The sequence below is a fragment of the Danio rerio genome, chromosome 11 (genome assembly GCF_052040795.2).
Source record: "Danio rerio strain M-AB ecotype USA chromosome 11, GRCz13ab, whole genome shotgun sequence".
Taxonomy (NCBI): Eukaryota; Metazoa; Chordata; class Actinopteri; order Cypriniformes; family Danionidae; genus Danio; species Danio rerio.
The window spans coordinates 30,749,329-30,772,453 of NC_141031.1; the positions used below are offsets into that span (position 1 = coordinate 30,749,329).

Here is a 23,125-nt window from a genome sequence, read left to right on the forward strand (position 1 = left end):
ATTAATTTTGAATGCATATACAAATATAAGCACCACTTTAATTTCCATACCTAAATGAACATGAATAGTGCAGGTCACTTTTATTGATACATTTCACCAATGTGCTAAAATGTTTTAAATTGTGCATGATGTAAATAACCTGGGCTGAGCATTTGAAACAAAAAAAGTCATCATGCAGGTGGACGAAAGGTTGTAAATGTAAAGGAAGCCACCTTCGTATGGGTGAATTTGTTTTAGCACGGAATCACTATAGTAATTATTCCAAGAAGGTTATGACCACTAAATTAGTGCTTAATGCAAATAGCTTGCCGCAATTATCCATTTTGCAGGCCAGTTCAGAGTGTGAGGTTGTGGAGGACGAGGCACAATGGCATGATTAATGAGATTAGCCTTACTGTAGATTCTGAATACGAGCTATTATAAACTAAATTGGGAATCTGGAATACAAGACATGTTGGAAATATACAGTACAGGTTATAAGTTGATATTAGTTACTTTTTTAATGAATTGAATTAGGAATAATTGTATATTTCTGAATTTCTCAGTCATCTGATCAAATCAAGTCACTTATATTGTCACATCATCAGCAGCATGTGTACAATGATGAGTGAAAAGCTTAGGTGCTGGCTCCAGACAGTGCAAAATACAACGACATACTCCCAAAAAACACAACAATATATAATTAGCAATGTTAACAGTAATACGTAGAAGAAAATGAATAGGTGTACACATAGTCTGACTGTTGGTGGAAAAAATATAGTAGGCAATATTGGTTTAAGTAGGGATTGGTTAAAGTGCAGTGCATGCAACATCTTGATAGTATGCAGTGAGGGGTATGGAAAGAGTTTGTGTGAGGTGTGTTGAGTGCGTTAATGCTCACTTTAAAATATTTACTTAATGAATAACAATAATCTAATAAATTATATGTTGAAAATAAAAAATAAATATAAAGATAAAAAAATAAACAAAAAGTCTTTAAAGCAAAAATCACTAAATGAATATCCATTTATGATACTGTACTTTGCAATGATGTGATGCTTAAATTAAAACACTGCATTTGATTGATTAAACAAATACCTTAACAATATTTAAATATTTTATCATCCCTTGACTGAAGGTAGTCATGTCTGCACTGAAAACAATGCCATATATTAATACCACTGTATTTCTATCCTATTGAACTTTTTAATTAATAATTTGAATCAGCCTTTGAATTCATAATTTATATTTTCCTTTAAAACGTTTTATGTACTTTTGTCTTTTTTTTAAATTATACACTAATATTCAATTTATCTTTTAAGTTTAGCTCAAATGTTTATGAATGTAAATGGAATTTCAAATTAAAATGTTTTCACCAAATACATTTGTTTCAGCTTTAATTAGCAAAAATGTATTTCATAATTCATTTTTAGAATAATTTTTAGCATTTTTTTACCTCTATTTGATAAAAAAAAATGAAGTGGAGACAGAAATGCATGCGTGGGAGGTAGAGAGTGGGGAACAATCCACAAAGGACCTTGAGTCAGGAATCTAACTCATTTTGCAGTGAACACCTTAGTGCTATGTGTCGATGCATTATTGGCGCAGACATATTTAATAGCTCTATTAAATTTGTCTTACAATATAATAGTCTGTTTTATAGAACTATAAATATGTAGCTCCACTGCAGCTTCACCTGAAAAAACTCTTCCATCTTTAGCATTTTAAGTCAATCCTCACTCAGAGAAACAGTGGATAAAAGGATCTACTAATCACACCTCATGTAACCTCTCAGACATGCATCTACAGCATGACACCAATCTATACATATTTTTGCCATAGCTATATTGTAGAGCAGTAGTTCTCAAATTTTTTTCATCAAGTACCACCTCAGAAAAAAATTGTCTCTCCAAGTACCACCAAAATTAGCAGTATTGAAACAAAGTAGCGTAGTAGGCTCAGTAAAGCAGCTACAACTCTGCACAGTTAAAAAAACGTGGCAGATTACCTCAGAAATATAGGCTATATGTCATATATGGCATATTATATACATAATTTTTGCTAAATTTTGAAATATGTAGCATGTACATGACATATTTTATTCCTCCGCGTACCACTAGAAGGAAGCCTGCGTACCACTAGTGGTACACGTACCACAGTTTGAGAACCACTGTTGTAGAGGAATCAGTGTGATGGTGATTTCTGCAGGTACATCATATCACATTTCTTATTTAAAGTTTAAATGTGTGTTTAAATTTAAAAATCACTCACCTTGCACTAACTTGGGAAGCGTGTACTGCCAAATGAAGCAAGCGGTCATGATGATTGACAGCAGCAAGAAAAACACCAGGCCCAGTTGGGTCCATTTCACCTTCATCTTGCTGGTCTTGGTTAACCCGTCTAAGGCAAGTGCTGGTGCAGGCTTTATGAAAACCACAACAAATAAAAAAAAAATGAAAAAAAGAATGAAATAATACTTTACTATAAAATGTACTAAACTACCAGCTAAATGTTTTTGTCCTTTAGGCTTATCATGGCTGCCTTTATTTGATTTAAAAGTGTATTTAATTACTGAAATATTATTTTAATGTGACATTTATGTTGTTTTATTCAGATATATTTTACAATTGGATTTTTTCCTGTGATGTCAATGCTACATTTTCCTTTACATTTCTATAAATCGTTATCATCACAACATTATACACAACATTAAAATGCAAACATTTCTTATTATCAAGGTATTTTGTGTAAACTATTATATTTCTACAAATATGATTTTTTTTGGTAGGCAATCAATTAAATGTCTACACTCAAAACAAATACATATAAATTAGCAAATGAAACACTCTCCATGTCTCTTTGCTGAATTCATTTGTCAATGTGTTAGTCATTCAAAATATTAATATAAATGAGTGCAAATCCAAGCAATCAAAGATTGAACTGACAAAGTTATTCAAGCAGTAGAAATGATGAATCTTGCAAAACAGCAGTAAATAACAAATGAACTCACCATACATAAATCTCCATTTGTACCTTTATACAAATCTATTTCAACTAGCTGCGGCAATCCAAAAGTGTGTCGACTACATGCGGAATTCCTCTTCTTCTAAAGCGGGAAACCCCATTATGCTGTAATTACAGCCAAGGTGCCAGCGGGTGAACACAGAGCTGACTCCTGCCATGGTCACACTGACTGTGGCATAATCCTGGCCTCCAGACTCCCTTTGACAATTCAATTTCCTCTCTCACCACGGCACAGCGCCCAACCTGACATCATAATCCCAAGATTTACCCCTCTAAACCCCATCAGACCAGGGCGGTTCTTTATCTTAATCCCTGCAAATCAATTCACTTGGCTGCTGTTTCCCGCTTTCAGCACTTGTGTGGCATTCCCTGCTCCAGGCTTCCCACATAGAAAGAATTCAACTTGATTTTTTTTAGTTGTGTCCTAAAGTGTACAGATGACAGGACATGTCGGAGTTCATCTTGCAAGTGCATGAAAGTCTATAAACGTCAGACGTTACGTCAGAGTTACCTAAGGCACTCTTTTTAAAGGAACACTCCAGTTTTTGTTTTTATGGAGAGAGGTTCATTTTACAAGGTATTTAAGAGTTACAGTTGAGTTTTTAACATTTATTTGCAGTTTTACCATTCATTCAGCCAACCTTTAGGTCTGGCAGAAGCACTTTTAGCTTAGCTTAGCATCAATCATTGAATCAGATTAGACCGTTAGCAGTTCTTTGACTATTGCTAATGACAATATAGTTCTTAGACATATTGACAAAATAGTTTCTTAAAAAAACATAAAGACAGCTCAGTGGCGCAGTGGGTATTGCTGTCACCTCACAGCAAGAAGGTTGCTGGTTCGAACCATGGCTGGGTCAGTTGGCATTTCTGTGTGGAGAAATGTGAATGTTCTCCCCGTGTTTGTGTGGGTGTCTTCCGGGTGCTCCGGTTTCCCCCACAAGTCTAAAGACTGTTGTGTATGTGTGTTCATATAGTTCCTAATGGTGTGCGTTCAACATTGTGTGCAATATTTGTATGCTTATTACCACCTCTGGACATAGAGGGGTCGCAAGTCACTAGTGTTGCTATTTTAGGGGTCACGGGCTGAAAAGTTTGAGATATATAACATTTATATAATTGTAGTGGAGGAAAGTTGAATAAATTAATCGACAATGTTAATGCTCTGTTCTGGCTTTGTACTGCCAAATAAAATATTACTCAATAAATTCAATTCTCTTATGCTGGTATGCGAATGAGTAAATTACATGCATAGTCAATGCAAACATACAAATAGAGGCCACATGGTGCAAATGATGAAAATGTGTTTGCCCTTATGTGAAGAATTCAACTCAATGGCGTCTACCACAAGTTCAAACAACTGAGCTTGAGCTAAAAATTGTGTTGTGAGAGGTAAAAACATCTCATGATTAAACTAGAGATAGTGACACGATTTGGTGTGAATCCAGCATTATATTTACAGAAAAAGTAATTTGATAAATAAATAAATAAATCGAACAATCAATTAATCAATCAATCAATTTTCTTCGGCTAAGTCTAGAGGTCAATTTGGTGGCCAACTCAATTTGGCAGGGGGCCATTCCAGGGACTACAGCTGGGGTGCCGCAAAAAAAAAATAAACGGTAATTAAAATAACGGTTATTAAATTATAGAGATTTACCATAAAATAACGGACATTAAATTAATTTTCTTGAATTTTAATTTCTGGTAAATTTCTGTAATTTAATAAGTTATTTTACTGTAAATTTCTGTAGTTTAACAGCTGTTATTTTACTTTTTTTTCCGGCACCCCAGCTGCCAGAAATAAACTGTAAAATTTCAGATTTTTTTTACAGTGTAGATAAGTATAAAAAATAACACAACTGGAACAACTACAGCAGTCACCGTCATTGATTTCATATGAAGCAAGAGATTATGATGACATATGAAGAGGTGTGCAGGTGCTGTAGTTATGTCCCATTTTTTAGGGGTAAAATTAAAAGACGTTCTCCTTCACACTCTGTTTCAAGGGCCAAGGGGAAAGGGTACAAAGATAGAATTGGGATTGGGTCAAAGTGGGTATTAGACCAAACAAGAAGCACTGCATTAAATATTCTGCGCCATGTCTTTAAAATATGGAAATAGTTTTTAATCCAGTATTTTCAATGGAGTTTCTGTGCACGCCTGCTGCTTATGATGGAGCCTACATGCGTTAAAACGATTTTTTTGTTTTTTTTTTAAACCAACTGGAAGCTTTGTCTGTTTAACCCACGTGAACAAGGGGAGAACATGCAAACTCCACATAGCATAAAAGATCGGTATAGATCCGGTCTCTGAATACAGCCAGAGACTATGCTAACTGTTTTAGCCGCACAGCATGTCAACAAGCACATTCAGAAAGAAATGTGAAAACATGCTTGCCACTTTGATGTCAGCAGTCTATGGAGACTCCAACAACAGAACATTTGCAATGCTGTAATTGATTTCTGGTGCGACATGTAAATCTCAAGCTGATACAGCTAGTAAACAGAAATGGCTGCAGTTCACTCATGGAACGAGAGATCTATGCTAAATACAGTAGTGCTTTGTAATTGTCTGTGCAGCCAGGGACAGAACAGTATGTTTTGCTCAAAATATTGTTGTGTCGTGGGTGGAAAGTTCAGATTAAAGGGCAGTGTTAATATAATTTTATCCCCTTTCCTGTCACTAGAGAGAAATCTGAACATATCTTTTTACAAATGCTTACATAGAAAGACTTACCATTTTTACTGGGTTGTCACAATTTCTGAGTTGGTAAATGTACCAGGGACCCGATTATAGCAATTACACATGGAACAAAATCAGAATTTAAGATATGTCCACTGTAATGTGCACCATTTGGCTCTCAAATTGTCTATTTTTAGTCACTCAGAGCCATCATTTGGCAGCATTTCTCCAACAAAAAGCTTATGAGGCCATTAGTAGGTGCTAAATCTACTGCACTCCACTCATACAAGGCGCCTGACATGTGACTCTATAACTGCGGTCTGATTGGAGCAACTGAACTGAAGGTAAAGCTCAACACTGGGATTAACAGGAGCAGCAGGGTTTGACAGCGGGATGAAAGAAACCACCATCATTTATAAACACCCAACTGCGAAATTACTGGAGTGTGAATATTAGATTGACATCCTCTACAATGCAAGAAAAATGAGGGCATCATGCCTACAGTAATTATATTATATTATATTATATTATATTATATTATATTATATTATATTATATTATATTATATTATATTCTGCTATTATAATATTATATTATTATTATTATTATTATTATTATTATTATGTCATATTTATTATATTATATTATATTATGTTATTATAATATTATATTATTATTATTATGATTATTATGTCATATTTATTATATTCTATTATATTCTGTTATATTAATTACTATATTATATTTATTACTATATTATCTAATATTATTAATATATATATATTTCCTGTAATGTTTCTTAAAATAAAATATTATTAAAATAAATAGAACAAAAATCAAAGCAACAAAAATAACAAACAATTTTGTCCTATGAGAAATGTATTTATTCATTATTTTATGAAATTAATAATGGGATACTCTGATAAGAAATTTCTCTTAACAATAACAATGTAAAAGTATTAAAATTATTCACACACCCACACTAATACACATACGCACACACATTTATAATATAATATATATACACAAGCACACAGGCACACGCATACTAATTCATGGTCATGTAATAATGAATTCTGAGAAACAAAAAAGAGCCTATGCAATTTGATCCCACTTGTGTAACCTGTGCAGAATCAAGCCGTGAGTCTGACTGAATCAAATATGATTGCTAATGGGATAACAGTAAAGCCTCACACAGACACGCTTACATGGAAATATAGCCACAGATGGTCTCGAACTAAACAATGATGCATCAGCGGATTAGTACATTGCTTGTGACTCAACAAGAGAAGCTATATAATTGTTCAGTCTTTGTGGTTTACTTCTTTTGAAGAAGGATTTGTATTGGATTCAGTCATGCACAGTTTCTCTGCAGATCTCTACCATGTTTTTGTTGAAGCTGCATTGACATTACCTGAGGCTGGACTCCATCCACAGACGTCTCCCTCAGGACCACCTTGCTTCCCTTCGCTCCCATATTTACTCTGGCAAAGCAGAAAATACAAGCGATTCACTGCTTCAGTCAAACGATGTGAAAATGAAGCATAAATCTTATATCAGATTTTCTTTGTAGCTACTGTATGTTTCATGAAGCTAATGTTTTGTTGCATCAATGCATTTCTTCAAAAAGTGCATTAAAACAAAGTTCATCCATTCTTTGACATAAATACATCACCTTTAAGAAAACATTTTTACATATTAAATATTATCTTTAAGGATGATGTTGTTCTTTATATATACTTTAAAATTAATAAAACGATATACACTATAGTGTTTCCCAGTACTGGGTTGCCGCTGAAAGGGCATTCGCTCCATAAAACATGGGCCGCAATTGTTGGCGGTTCATTCTGCTGTGGAGAATATATACACAATTTATTCTTTTGGGTGTTTGTCATTAACACATTTTTGCCAGGCAAATCAAAGTAACAAACTTTGAGTAACAAACCACCACCAACAAAAGAAAAACAACTAGCAGAAACATGAATGAATGAATGAATCAATCAATCAATCAATCAATGAAGGAATCAATGAATTTATGAACCCAGCAGGCACTAGACATTAACATGGTGTCAGATTGGCGATGTACCCCAACGTCGTGGGCATGTTGCAGTTTAGGTGAAAATAATAATCTGATTGACATCAGAATCAAATGTCAGACCGACATTAGTGTCCAACGTCTGACAGAGGTTTTATTTTGGTTACTTTCCAAAACAACCTAAAACAATCAAATATAAACATCTAATGATTTTACAGCTTGAGATTGTGTGGACGTTACCACCATGACGTCTATCAGACATTGTTTTTTTGCTTGGCTTACCTGACGAATAAATGTCAGTATTTGACATCAGTATGAAGGTGGTTTAAGATGTTGGCTCAACACTGGATTTTGGTCACTTTCCAACACAACCTAAAATCAACCAAATATCAACGTCATTGAAGTCATTATTGGACATCAAAATAACATCTGTAAATGCTGGCTAGAAATTTATCAATTTATTAATCTAACCCCTTATTAACATCTTATCACATTGTGTGCTTGCTGGGAATAAATGAATTAATAAATGAACGAATGATAAGGAATGATACTACTGTATGAATAACAGTGTATGCTTAAATACATAATATAAAAATAACTTTATAAAAACACAAGTAATTTTAAGAAAATTGACATTTGAAAAAAAAAAACACAAAATAAATGTATGAAATAAAAGAAAATGTAAATGAATGAATAAATGAATAAATGAAATGTTAGCCCAAAGTTTTACGACAAGCTAAAGGTAAATAACTAACTAACAAACAAACTTTTTTATTAAAATGTATTAGTTTTTCTCAGTCACTTTGGTGCATTTCTCAATTAATGAAATGAGGACTATTAGTTTAATATGGAATATTAATAGATGGATGGATGGGCGGATAGATGGATGGATGGATGGATGGATACTGTAGATGGATGGATGGATAGATAGATAGATAGATAGATAGATAGATAGATAGATAGATAGATAGATAGATAGATAGATAGATAGATAGATAGATAGATAGATAGATAGATAGATATGATACAGAATAAAATACATAAAAAATGGGCAGAGTTCTGCAGTTTCCTATAAATAGCCGTCACAACATCCTCTTCACTCTAGTCTCTGTGTTGTTCAGCTGGAAGCTTGTCATTCTTCCTGTTTTCAGCAGCTGCCCGAGTGAATAAACTGTTCTCTTATGGGTCTTAAACTGCAGCCTCCTCCGTTAACTCGATATATGAAAGACGTGTGCTACATCTTCTCATTTGTATGTGACTCACACCTTTAAAACCCAGGCAGTCAAACACACATTTTGGCCCTTAAGGACAGGACACGTCACTCTTATTGACTCTGACCATCTACAAAGCTCAGGGAGAAATAGCACATATCTGATGAGCCTTCACATCCCGCGAGTTATATGTGAATGTCAGCTATTAAAACTCAAGAAAATGTTTCAGTGCAAGCTCCCGGGGGCTCAATATGCCCACCAAAGACCTGTCCTCTTAACACATGCATATAAATGCAGAGCGAAAACCTGTTGTTCAGTTGATGAGTCACTGTCCTGAGAGCATAGAGTTTTCTTAACATACTTTTCAGTGACACACTATTGTTCACAAGCTGATTCATGCCAAACAACAAGCAATAAAGTGTACTTAACATTTAATGGTAAACATATTATTTTCAAAAACATAAAACTATTAAAACAAGACGTCCGTGTCCATTGCTAGTAGCACTGGCATTAAATAAACAGGATTTTATAAGCTGATAGTGAATAGATCAGTGCTGTTTTAGTCCCTAAGAGCTCATTATCATGGCTGCATTGTTAATGCTGTGTGAAAATGTCATTTTTTTATCATAAGGGTTTAATTAAAAAAAGACACTACAAAATGCTCAAAACAGTAGATGTCCAGTTTTAAGGCCATTACAATGACAAATATTTCCATATTTCATGATAATGTCTGAAAAGCTGTGCTTATGATAGCTTCTCCATCTTAGCTTGGGTGAAAAAAACATATGTTTGACGGTTTCATTCATTCAATTTACTTTAGCTTAGTCCCTTTATTAATCTGGGGTCGCCACAGTGGAATGAACCGCCAACTTATTGAACATGTTTTATGCAGCAGATGCCCTTCTAGCTGCAACCTAGTACTGGGAAACATCCATACACACACATTCATACTATGACCAATTTAGTTTATTAAATTCACCTATACCACATGTCTTTAGACTTGTGTGGGAAACCAGATCACCTGGAGGAAACCCATGTGAACATGGGGAGAACATGCAAACTCCACACAGAAATGCCAACTGACCCAACCGGGACTCAAACCAGCGACCTTCTTGCTGTGACAGTGCTAACCACTGAGCCACCATGTGGCATGTTTAACTGTTTAAAAGTATTAACCCTCTCAAGGCAGGCGTTGCTGATTTGCAATAGTTAAAAGCATAGATTCTGCTTGTTTCTAAAATTTAATTTGAGCTTGAAAGGGTTAAAAGACAGTTTATTCAGTTTATTCTGCAATGTGAAAGTAGGAATTTCTGGATAATTTACCTAAGAAGGAATTGACAAGGAATAACAAATGTTAATTCGTCAAGTATGACTATACATAAATAATATAATAACAAAATACCAGTTTGCAACATCAATTAGCATAACAAGCAGCTTTTTACAGCTAGAAATCAATAAAAGTGAATGAGACCAGAGGTCTTTAGCTAATATGGTTCCAATGGATGCGCCCACTCTTACATGAATGAATAAGTACATTATTATATTCATACATGCACATATATGGCATAAGACTAAAAAACTTTCATCCAATTAAATGTAGTTGGTTTATATTCACATTGGTTAGTTTTTTAACAAAGACAACCTGTGACGTGCTCCCTTTACAAAACATAACTGCAGTAAACTAAAGTAAAACTGCAGTACAACAGCAGTATAAAGAAATCTAACTGCAGTAAAATTAAGTACAATAGCAAAATTGCAATACAATGAAGTATAAACAGTTCAAATACACTGCAATAAAGTTCACCAGCAGTATAAGTCATAAAGTAAAAACAAGTTAACTCCATCTTTACTGCACTTGTGGTGCTTTAGTCTAATATGCCAATGTTGTGGTAAGAACTGTAATGCATTTGTGTTCCAAGGGGTTCGTTTTTCATCTTCCAAGCATATTTTGTACTTTTTTCAGGGATGTTTTTTGCATTCAAGTCATTTTCTAGTATAGTTACTAGTTCTAGTAGTTTTCTAGTTTATTTGCAAAAACGAATAATAAAAATAACTGAAGTGAACAATACAACAGCAACTATAACGCAATAAAGTTTAACAGTGAATGACATGATCTAGTAGGACTCTGTCAACGTTAATGGGCGCTTTCGGGATTTCAGGAGAGACTGTTTCAAAGATATTATGCTAACCCATTAGCATTTATGCAGATCACCTACTACACCTTTGAAAATACACTTTTAAAAAGATGCAGCCTCAGTGACAGCTCTTGTATCTTTATTTCTGAGAGTGTATTGTATATTGTCACCAACCTGATTTCAACAATTAGAACATCTATGTTGATCCAGGAACAGCATTCCAATCAGCCAATCAGAATCAAATATGTTTACTGTTTATGTTAAGTTTAGGTTTATGGTTAGGTTTATGGACCTCTACATGATTGTTATCCAACTATTCCCCTCTTATTTTGGAAATAATTTACAGTTATGGTTGGGGAGGGGTAGTTATGGATTATATTTTTAAACAAAAATAATGCTCCAGGATCAACATGGATGTTAATCCAGGATCGAATCATGCTTGGCAAATTCATGACCTGCATATATTGTGCAAACCACAATCCAATGCAACATTTCAATAGCATAATTTAATAACATTTTAGTTATAATATGGTGGGTCAACACTTAATTTCAATATCATTTGCTTTGTACCATGTAGTATTTATAAAATGGCATAATGTGCAGTATTCAGTATCTAGTAGTCTTGTATTTCAGTCCTACAGTAACATTGACCTCCATATTTGAGCAATTAGAAATTTACAATGCATTTATTTAATATTCTATGCAGAACGGAGCTTTAGTGATTATGTGATTTTCTGTCCATGTTCCTTCTTTCCATACAAAATAAAGCAGATGATCCGACAGTCTCACTGTGACTGATAATTTGAGCACCAGGGAAAGCCTGTGCATGCGGCATATGAACAAATAATGAAACATGAACTCACCTCACTTTTAACCAGCACTTTGGCACTGCCTCTGCAGGCTGGCTCGCAGTATTGTATTAACACATTCAAAGAGCAAACCAGCTTAATATATACAGCAGTGGCTCATATAAAAGGCCATCTGCAAGCTTCCAGCTCCAGACAAACTCCCTCATGGCACACAAACAGGATCCAAATGCATAAACCATATAACGTTTTTATGAGCAAAAAATGTCTCATATTTTTACCAGGAAAAAAGAAAACATCATCTGCTTTATGAAAAAAAGACATGCAAAAGTAAAGGAATAAAGCATTTTCCATAAGTGCAATACTCCAGTGCAAAATTCATCCAGTTATGAAGCATTCTATATGAATCCAGGGTATTAGTGAGATTAAATGGACTTTGCTTTTCCCTGGCTTCAGTAATGCTAGTCCATTTTCTCTCTGCATCACGTTGTGTCCTTTCATTTTAAACTGAGAAAGTTACATTTTTGTCTCATTTTTGTATCATTTTCCACTGCAGAATTTACTTACAATCGAATACAGCAGTTACGTTCAGTACACTGCACTGGCATTCACATGTACTGTAGGCTACAATATGACTGATATCCAAACATAATTTCGTCTAATATAAACGCATGAACCAAAAACACAAGAAACGCATCTATTTTAACATGAACTTACCTGTTAGTTTGGTTTAGGAACGCTTTTCTTCGTTGATGGTTGAAAGAGTATTCACACACTGCACGCTCTTTCGTGTTCGGGTAGCTTACTGTGAAGTCACGACAGATGTTGGTATCATGGCCATGGGTAAATCCAGCTTGCATCAGACCCAAGATTCTGGATTATCTGCCATCTGCAACATCTGTCAACACTGGAGAATAGGCAGAGTGATGATTGAGCACTAGTGTTACACAGGAGTGTCACTATATGGCCTAAGAGACAAGGAAGCTTTTTTTAGTAGCCAGGCTTTTGTAATTTAAAGTGCCATAAACATATTGCAAATATGAAACCAAGATGCAAGATATTTGTATCTAAAGCAATGACACTATATTTGCAACATAAGGTTCTGCATATTTTATGAAAGTAAATTGTTATACCTTTGCAAAATCTTCAGTTTTGCATATAAAACATTACACCTTTTATAAAGTAACTCTTTAAAGATCCTATAAAATTAAAATAAGATTTTTTTAGATATTAGTATAAGTATTGTTAGTTTATAGGATATCTATAAGCTAGTGTGCTCCAAAACAGTGACATCTGCATTTAGAAGATATAAAGCTGATACAATCATGTAAGGCTTGTAGTTTGTCACTTCCGCCTAAATGGATCAGGGGTTATTTTCACCTCACCTCATACTTCAGTTTCTCATCAAATCATAACCAATCAAATAACAAGCCTGTCATGCACCATATCTGACATGCCTTGTCCCCTTCAAGATGCTTCACATTTAATGCACTTGAGCTCAAGCACTCTCACTGGTAGAACAATGATAAAGCAAAAAACTATTAGCTGTTTTTTAAAGGGGAGGAGCTACACTATGCCCCTCCCTCTCTGTGTATTGGTTGAGATTAGGTCAGAACACTGAATAAAAATGCACATTATAAAGCACTTCACTGGACGTTTAAGGCCAAATAAAAGAAATGTATAAAACAAACTGAATGTGAAACGACACGTTACCATTACTGTCTAAATGTAAATGTCTTATGGCAACTCTACAAAGTTTAAAAACAGAACAAAAAACAGAATATGCTCAAAGGACCACTCACTTACCCACCCACATAGCAAAATTTCTCTGTCAACAACAACAAGTCTCAGCCAAGTTAATAACTCATAACTGGGCCTAAACTGGGCCAGATAGGTTGGTGTGTCACGATTGCAATGCAATTGATAAACCCATGGAGTGATGCGCTTTAGGCACACTATTTTTCTCAAAGTGACCTGATTGGTAGAATTTTTTTTCTTTACTCAAAAATGATTTTAGTGTATTTTAAATGTGGGTCAAGACTGGCCAAACTCACATGGCCCACTTTCAAATTTTTAAATCTGGGCCAAATACTACGTTTTTCATCTGGCCCAAATCTTGTGTGCCGCCTTAAAGACGGTGCCACCTCTGCCAAACCCGGGCCATGTTTGGCCCACATGCTGTATGCCAGTGCCGGATGAATGCCTGCTGTGCCCGCTTTATGCCAAATCTGGGCCAGAATTCTTTGCTACTAGGGCATCATACATAAATTTACTATTGACTTGTTGACTTATGACAAGTATGACAATGAAAAGAAGATATGTTGAAGACAGTGTTGAATTGTGCTAAACATTGACATCCATAACAGGGAAAAATAAACAAGAGCCTGTTTCCAACATTCTTTAAAGTATCTTGTATTGTTTTCAACAAAACAAAAAAAAAATGATTTGGAGTGAACTATCCCTTCAAAGCAAACTTATTTTTTCGGCTACAAACCAGTAGATAGAATATGTAAATCAATCTTTACTGTAGGGGCAGCACGGTGGCTCAGCCTCACAGCAAGAAGGTTGCTGGTACGCGTCGCGGCTGGGCCAGTTAGCATTTCTGTGTGGAATTTGCATGTTCTGTTTGTGTGGGTTTCCTCTGGATGCTCCGGTCCCCCCCCCCCCCCCCCCACCACAGTCTAAAGACATGCACTATAGGTGAATTGAATAAACTGAATTGGCAGTAGTGTTTGAGTGTGTGCGCATGTGAATGCAAGAGTGTATGGATGTTTCCCAGTATTGGATTGCGGCTGGAAGGGCATTCGCTGCGTAAAACATATGCCGGAATAGGTAGCGGTTCATTTTGCTGTGGTGACCCCTGACAAATAAGGGACTAAGCCCAAGGAAAATAAATGAATAAATCTTTATTGTAGCTTCCGATAACAATGCAAACATTTTCTTGCCTGAGGTTTTATGTCTTGTTTCCAGTGCAAGATTTTTTGGTAGATATCTGTTTGAACAAAAACTGAGAAAAATCAAGTTGGTTTAACACAAAAAACAAGTTTTCATTCCCATTTGACAGATATTGGTTCTTGTTTTATGCATTCATTTAATTAACTGAGGAGGTGTAGTTTTTGTTACTGTGAATTGTTTTCTTTTTTGTAAAGTATTTAATGCCATTACTATAAGCATTTTAGACCTTCTCCTTTGATTTAAGACTCTGTAAGGGCTAAATTTGTGAAAGGGTGACTTTTAAAACCAATTTAGGACTCACAGGAGCAGAGAACTTTTCTGCCTTCCTTGATTGCTCAAATTCCTGTGGGATGACTGGATTTTGTCTGTAGTGCTTGCATATTTCTGCAGAATACAAATGAAGATATTTTGAGAAGTGCATTGGCATAAAGGAAAAAAGATTAAGTGCTGCAATACAACAATAAAATAAAATAGGCCAGCAGAAAATGGAAAAAGGGTAACATTTCAGAGCTCCATGAGTGGCAATTTCTGAGACAAAACAAAAGTGTGTGTAGAAGCCTACAGTTGAAGTTTTAATAAATATACCTGTTTGCGATCATGCTGATAATAGCCCCTAAAGGTTATACAGTGACATCTGGAGATGAACTACTGTTCAATCTGACAAGAGCAATTATAATTATACAATGTATAATTATACATTATTTACAATTATACAATGAAGACCTTACTCGGGTAGCAAAAAATACTGGCATTGGTATTTAATATTTATCCGGCACTGGCAAAAAGCATGTGGGCCAAACATGGCCCTGGTTTGGCAGAGGTGGTATTGTCTTTAAGGCGGCACACAATACTTGCCACATGAAAAATGTAGTATTTGGCCTAGATGCTAAAAATTTATATGGGTCTATCTTGACCCATTTAAAATACATTTTGATTATATTCAAATAAAGAAAAAAAATTATACCAATCAGATCGCTTCAAGAAAAAGCAGGCCCATAGCAAACCTAAAGTGCAATGATTCATGTATTTATCAATTTTATTGCAGTCGTGACACACCAACACATCTGGCCCGGTTCAGGTTTAGTTATGGGTTATTAACTTGGCTGACACCTGGCCCAAATATGGTCCATGTATGACCCTTGTCTGGAAGCCAGACTTGGTCCAGACATGTACCATAATTCACTGCTGCATGTGGGCCAAGCAAAAGCTGATTGTGTGGGTCAGAGATATTTTGCTGTGTGGGAAGCAAGTAGGGCCAAACTTTAATTCATTCAGTCTAAATGCTAAAATGCATCCTTTTTTTTTGAAAAGGCAAAAAAAATAATAATAATGACATCTGAAAGCCCTTGTAAGTGAATCCCAGAATTTTTGATGTTTCATAGCACCTTTTTTCTTAGAGGCATCCAAAAGCATTTATCCTCCTGCTTTCTAAACACTTGGTCCACGGCAATACATTTAACAAGAAATTCAAGTTCCCTTAAGGATTTCCCCCAGTCACGAATCACTTTAACCTGCTGTTATTATAGACAAACAGATCACCTAAACGGTGGTTTTGATGCATTGATTTAAAGGCGATCGGTGATACAGGATGGAAAATGAATTTCCACATTGTGATATTACAAATTGGAAAAAGCAATATGTCAGCTGGTATCGAGACAATAACCATGTGCACTATCCAATAGGGTGTCACAAAGTTGTTCCTGCATCCTCATCAATGTTCAATTCAATCATGATTTTCATCCTCATTCACATGGAGGGTTTTAGGCATTCTCATGATTGTCCCCATTGATTTAATCATCCAGGCAGGGATGCACTGTTGAAAACAAATAAGAGACTCCTAGTGAATGATTTGACCGTCTGCTGTTCACTCTGGGCTTTATTTTCCTCTCCCAACTGATTTTACAGGTGGACAGAGATGAAAACCGATCATGATGAATAAAGCATGCTTGTGTGTGGAAAGAAATAAACAGCAACCAATTTTTGAACACAAAGATGGTCAGCTGGTCTCTTTGTTTAAATGTATGGATAGCTATGATGTGTGAAAGCACCATTCAAGACCAAAGACAGCCACTTACAAATAACTAAAGACACAATTCACTAATGGTCTTGTTTTGTTGGCACAACCTATATTTTTTCCCTGTCAAATTCTGTCTAATGCTAAAATTGAAAACATGAAAGAACAATTAGGCAATTAACAGCCTTGTGGTTAAAAGCACAGATTGTGACCAGAGTTCGATTCCCGCCTTACAGTCCTTTGATGATCCTTTTCCACTCTCCCAATAGTTGTGGACAAAATGTGGTTGTCCTCCAAATGATTGGAATTGAATCGTATGGTAACATCTTCTGAGTGAGTGGTGTTAAACTTTTACAGCAATTGTTATGTGGATGTCCAACGAGTAATGCCGAGTTCAGACTGCATGATTTTCAAAGTAGTCGTGTCACAGATGTTTTCACACTGCATGATTATCTGGGCTAGCGTTTGTCGCTGCTTTGTTTACATTGCTAGACGGATTGGTGACAGGCAGTTTCTGCATGACATTAAAATTGGAAGAATCGCAAACAACTTCGTCCAAACTATGTCTCAACAACAAAAAAAACACGTAGTATATCTTTTGTTATTAACTATATAACGAGAAAGAAGCCTTTGATGGGGTAGAAAATGTACATATTTGCTCACCTGGGTTTGAAGGGAATTAGCAATTTCTCCTCAACTTTCTTTTTTGACCCGGTTGTGGTATTGCTCAAATGACAAGTCAAACAGACACAGGTGCTCCGGCCAAATTTACACTAGTTTTTCCTAGTTTTTCTTGGGTCCAAATAAACTGAAAATGAGCGCTTTTAACTTCTCCCCCAACCTCCCGCTGGCCTGCATATACCCATGCTAGTGAAAGCGGCTCTCTTAGTGGCTGTAGGTGACCGCTGATGTTATTTTCAGTCAAAACTTATTTCACATGGCATGATTTGAATCGCCGACAGCTTCAGATATTTAGCATACCAAATATCTCACCGGCATCAGCGACTCATTAGCGATTCTCTCAGATCGCGTCTTTGATAGTTCTCAGTTTGAGCACCTATTTGCCTGTGATTTCAGGCATTTGTCTGCGATTTTTCTAAACCCAAAATCGGGGCTAAAATCATACAGCCTGAACTTAGCAAATAATGTGGACCAGTGACCAGTAGCGAATATCGAATGTGTGCCACAATTTAATATTTTTTAATGCCTATTCAAGAGTTTACACTTAGCTGATGATTGATTATAAGCAAGTTTGGCATGCTGTCCCAGGAGAGAGCCCTGAGCTCAAAAGGTCCTTGATCCCTGGGCTCCCTCCCGTTTGCAGGGCGAGAGGGGAGCTTTAAGCTAAGGTAGATCTCGACAACTCCCCCTTGATAAGAGCTGATGACTAAAATGATTGCTATGAAGAGATATGCTGCTGAATGGTTAAATTTAGATTCATCAGACCACTTGTAGTGCACGTTTTTGGAACTAGGAGGTGTAAGAGGCTAAATTATCATATGCATTTGTTTATATGACAAACAAGAAGGTCCATACTTACTACAAAGGCAGATACTGATAAGATCAGGGCCTGTTGTGTGGACTTTGGGGGTTTTATGGTGTGGTCACATGTTGATTGGTCAGTTTGAGTGTCTTGAATTTAGTCACATGGTCAAGAAAGATACAAAATAGGTGGTAAACTCAAGCTCTGGCTCTTTTCTTGCCCTCTCTTTTCCTGGCCTGCTTCTCTCCTGCTCTGCCCCTCTCCTCCTCTGGAGTCTATCTTCTCTGACTCTACTGCAATCAGGCTTTTGGGCCTGCTCTCTTTGTCTCTCTCCCTATGGTAACTTTAATTTTACATTTAAGCTGGGTACAATTTATATCACATGTTTTATCATTTCATATTTTATCATTTTCCACAGTTATTTTGTAATTAATGCAGTTGTAACCATAGAGAATTATTGTCACTAAATCATCTCATTTTCAAGTATTTGTGAATTACTTTTGATTTAACATCAACATTTAATTGTTCCATATAGCAATACAATACAATCACATAATATCAACACTCTCCCACATTTATAGCTATCAATACTGCCCTTATTTCCGTTTTTGGTATGAGATTGCAGAAGAATGGTTTGACTTGAAATGTACAGTTTTTTACCATCATGCTGATTACTTTTTAGTCGCTCGGCAGAACTACAGTACGAACCGCTGTGGTTAAAGACCGTTCTTACAGAGGAAATCAGAGAATCCGGTAAAAACCCACGCGAGCACGGGAAGGACATGCAAACTACGTACAGAAACAACAGCCGGCCTGTTAAAGGACTAGAACCAGTGATGTTCTTGCTGTAAGGCAACAGTGCTAGCCACCGTGCCGCCCTATGAAGGGAAAGGTGGAGAAGTAGCGGTGCAAGGGGGGTTCTTCAAATGGAAGTTGTCTGTAGTGAGAAACCCTGGCTCTTTATGGTAAATTAGGAATGGCCTGATTGGTGGATCATACATAGCTAATGCAGAACCAGCCGTGTTCGATCACAATCGCATGATCCTCTCAAAATTGGTTTATAAATAAACTTTACTTTGTGAAAAACATACTTTTAAAGTTTAGGGGGTTATTGGCTGATGCAATCAAATCATAAACACACGTTTTTGCTTCAGGATTTTTAGAAAAATGTAGAGACTGGTGAAAAGCTATTATACTTAGCATAAAGAACAGGCTCCTAATGAGGCAATGGAGGGCTGTCAGATTTAAAGAACCAATGAGGGGAAAAAGAAAGGAACTGAACAAAAGCTCTAAATGCAACAATGCAATATTCAAATGACATTTTACAGTATTAAATATAAAAACATAATATGAAGTATAGTTTTAATGGATGAAACATGCTAATATTCATAAATTTGTTCATACATTATGAAGCTGAAAAGAAGACAAAACATTTTCCGAATGTTATACAAGGGTTGTGTGTAGTTGTCATGCAATTTGTCCACATTTTACAGCCTCTCCTGAATGTAGAGAGTACAGAGATTACAGGCTAGTCTCAGCCTCAGACAGCACACCTGCTGATCACTTATAGCCCTTTAAATGACTGCCTGATTCTTGAACATAAAAATGGCTCCCTGTCTGAGTCTGGTTCAATGTAGTTTTTCCCCCCACTAACTCCTTTACATTCTATGGAGTGTCTTTGCTGCAGTTGCCTTTGCCTTGCTCACTGGGAGCTTTAAGGCTTAAATGCTTGATTTTCTGTAAAGCTGCTTTGAAATGACATGGATTGTGAAAAAAGCACTAGGCCAGAAACACTACGTGGTTTGCTCTTTTTTAATTATTTATTTTTAGCTTACTAGCAATCTCACTAGGAGTTTAGCCTACTAGCTTTGCATACTATTAACTGATCAGCCAACTAAATACATCAAAGTGTCTTGAGCAACATTATGTATGCTATATGACTGCTCCTGACATGAAAATGATCATCACAGTAAAAATCAATGAGTTTTCAAAGATGGCACAACAAACACAGAGATTTTAATTACTGCAAAAGTGGTAGAACAGTTCACTTGTGCCAGTGAGTGGATTTGAGTTGTTAATTTATAAGCATCTCCAGCACTTCAGAAACATAAAAAGTCCCTAGCATTTCATTTCACATCTATCTATCTATCTATCTATCTATCTATCTATCTATCTATCTATCTATCTATCTATCTATCTATCTATCTATCTATCTATCTATCTATCTATCTATCTATCTATCTATCTATCTATCTATCTATCTATCTATCTATCTATCTATCTATCCTAGAGATGCCCAAAGAAGGGCCAGTGCTGGCCTATTGTAACCTTTGATTTGGCCCACCATACCATCTGAGAGGAGAGTGAGTATAATGGAGAGGGTTGGGGCGACTGCCTTTAACACAGAGATCATCATTTCTAATCTGATGTAACTTTTTTTTCTTTGTTTTATTGCTGAGCTACAAAAAGCAAACAAAAGTTTCAATTAAATGTAAATGAATCTGATTTTTAAAATTGTAAGAAGACATCAGTAAGCTAATCATGGCAATCACTAGATTGTTTTGTTTTTATTGTAATAAGTTCATTATAAAATGTGAAAATATACTGTATTACTTAATATAAAGCAATGTTTTCTAGTGTTTTTTTAAACATTATTAAATAAATTAGGAAATTACCCAAGGTAAATTACCCTATGTATATTTGCTATCAGCCCACTAGCCTCAATCAAGTTTGGTTTTTGGCCCTCAATGAGAAAAAGTTTGGGCACCCCTGATCTATCTCAACCGCTGGGTTCAAGTCTGTCTGTCTGTCTGTCTGTCTGTCTATATATCGATCTATTGGATATGCTCTATATGCCAATGATATTAAGCTATGATCATGAACTTTATACTACTCTAGCAAATAAATAAATAAATAAATAAATAAGCACTGAGGAACAAATTTAGCTTTTTTTTTTTTTTACTTTAATTTTGCTAGATTTAGCCACTTTTAAAAGTGACTCAAATAAAAAAGTATAACTGCAGGTTTAACTCAGTGCAAATAGCCAGGCACATAAGCTGCTGCAGCAGCCAAAAGTATGTTCCTGCACATCCGTAGAGGCTGGAATGGACTGGCCAGCATTTCTAGGACCCTCAGTAATTTTAGGACCCTGTTATTCCTGATCTGTCCAGTGTGGGGTGGCTGGATTTAGGTATAGGGCCATAAGGGGTCCATGAAATGCGGTTCAGAATCTGCAGCCTTTCCAGTTGTGCAGGAACACCAGCAACATTTGTTGACTCTTTATTTGCTGAATTTGTCATTAACATGTATAAATGTTGTTCATTAGGTAGCGTTAACTGCCAATACAGTGCTATAATTGAACACCTTTCAAATAATGTTTTTGCTGTCAATTTGATAAAACTGATTAATTATTTTGCCTTTTTACATAAAGATGTAGTTTTGAGTGGAAATTACGTGATGACGTCATCGTAACACAATTTGTTCCACTTCCGACTTTATAAATATTCCCTGAAAAATAGGCCTAGTTGGAGGAGAGGCGTGGCGCTGTCTTTTCTACAATATTCGTGTGGTTTTTGTCGTAGCAAACTCCTAATGTCATAAATGTTAAGCTAAATTCAATAGTACAAAGGTTCAAAATGAATGAGATGTCAGTAATGTGTACAGACAAATATCTTAGATTTATAGGCCTACTCCACTCTACTAAAACAAGTGATTTTGTTATAGTGCAAAACGTGACAGACATTACGGTAACTTACCTGGAGAAAACTCATATAGCCTTAAGTTACCCAACACCAGAACTTCGTTTTAGGTAAGTAAGTTAGCCTACCACTTACAAAGAGACAGAAGTATTTTTACACTGTAACTGCAAGTCTGTGTATTATAAGCGAGTTACTTACTGAATTTTGGCGAGCAGATATTCTTCATGAAAATTGGAGACTAGAAAATTTTCACTTATGAAAATTCCTGGTAACGTTAGTCAGTAGGGATAATGTAATTTAAAGTCTCTAGCAGAGAATTCAGGAAGTAAAGTAAAACTGAGCATTACCTAAGATCAGCACAATTCGAACCAGGAGTGAAATCCACTTATTCAGGCCATAGGCTAAATAAATCAACAAGTAGCAGTAATTTGCGTCTATTTGCAAAAAAGTGACCTACTGTGTAACCAGCAGATGGCGGACAGAACACGTTTATTGAAGTACAAAATGGTGTCCGAATGCAAAATCTGGTTTTGTGCTGCCTTCTAGAGGTAAAAATCAGCATCACCCTTCAACAAGACAGTTCTTTTTGGCCATTTTTCACTTGCTTTGACACACCCAAATTACCTCTAATGTACCATTTTTTTTATCCCATTTTTTCTAAAATTGCTTTAAATGGCCTTAAATTTATAATGAAAAATTGGTCTCCACTTTCATGCAATTTGTGGTTTCACAGGATCTAAAAGAAAATACACCTGTGTTTGGGAGTATCTCTTTTCAGTAAAAAAATCAGTAATGTGAAAGCCTGAAAAATAAAATATAGGTCAAGGTAAAGATTAATAGGTTTCTTAAAGTTCAGCGAGTTTGTGAATATGTAGAGAGGTAAAATGGCTTTCGTCTAAAACTAACTTAAAACTTCAAGGGACATATTATTACTGTAAAATGTGGCCAACAGCTTCAAAAATACAAATTATAAATTTTAAATTAAATTACTATTATTATTATTTACATTGAAAATATCACAAGAATCTTTTTAAAATGTGACATTAAAGTAACAACTAGAGTAATTGCTGTTAGACATTCTGCTTTTCATCATAAGAACA

At 35.6% G+C, this 23,125-nt stretch overlaps 1 protein-coding gene across 12 annotated transcripts in view; it reads right to left on the reverse strand.

Moving 5' to 3' along the window:
- Nucleotides 1-22,592, reverse strand: part of lactbl1b (lactamase, beta-like 1b) — a 39,679-nt gene extending 17,087 nt beyond the window's left edge. Inside the window, exons 1-7 of one of the 12 annotated variants that reach the window (XM_087273817.1) lie at nucleotides 22,373-22,559; nucleotides 22,224-22,277; nucleotides 15,132-15,214; nucleotides 12,593-12,782; nucleotides 8,006-8,095; nucleotides 7,103-7,172; nucleotides 2,251-2,401 (exon numbers count right to left, since the gene is read on the reverse strand). In XM_087273817.1, the coding sequence (XP_087129943.1) occupies nucleotides 2,251-2,401; nucleotides 7,103-7,165 (214 nt within the window). In that variant the 5' untranslated portion in view covers nucleotides 7,166-7,172; nucleotides 8,006-8,095; nucleotides 12,593-12,782; ... (1 more) ...; nucleotides 22,224-22,277; nucleotides 22,373-22,559. Of the gene's footprint in view, nucleotides 1-2,250; nucleotides 2,402-2,989; nucleotides 3,488-7,102; nucleotides 7,202-7,966; nucleotides 8,096-12,592; nucleotides 12,783-15,131; nucleotides 15,215-22,223; nucleotides 22,278-22,372 lie in introns of those variants that run through there. The other 11 variants (XM_087273816.1, XM_087273815.1, XM_087273812.1 and 8 more) reach the window with 11 other exon arrangements.
- Between the last annotated feature and the right edge of the window lie 533 nt (nucleotides 22,593-23,125).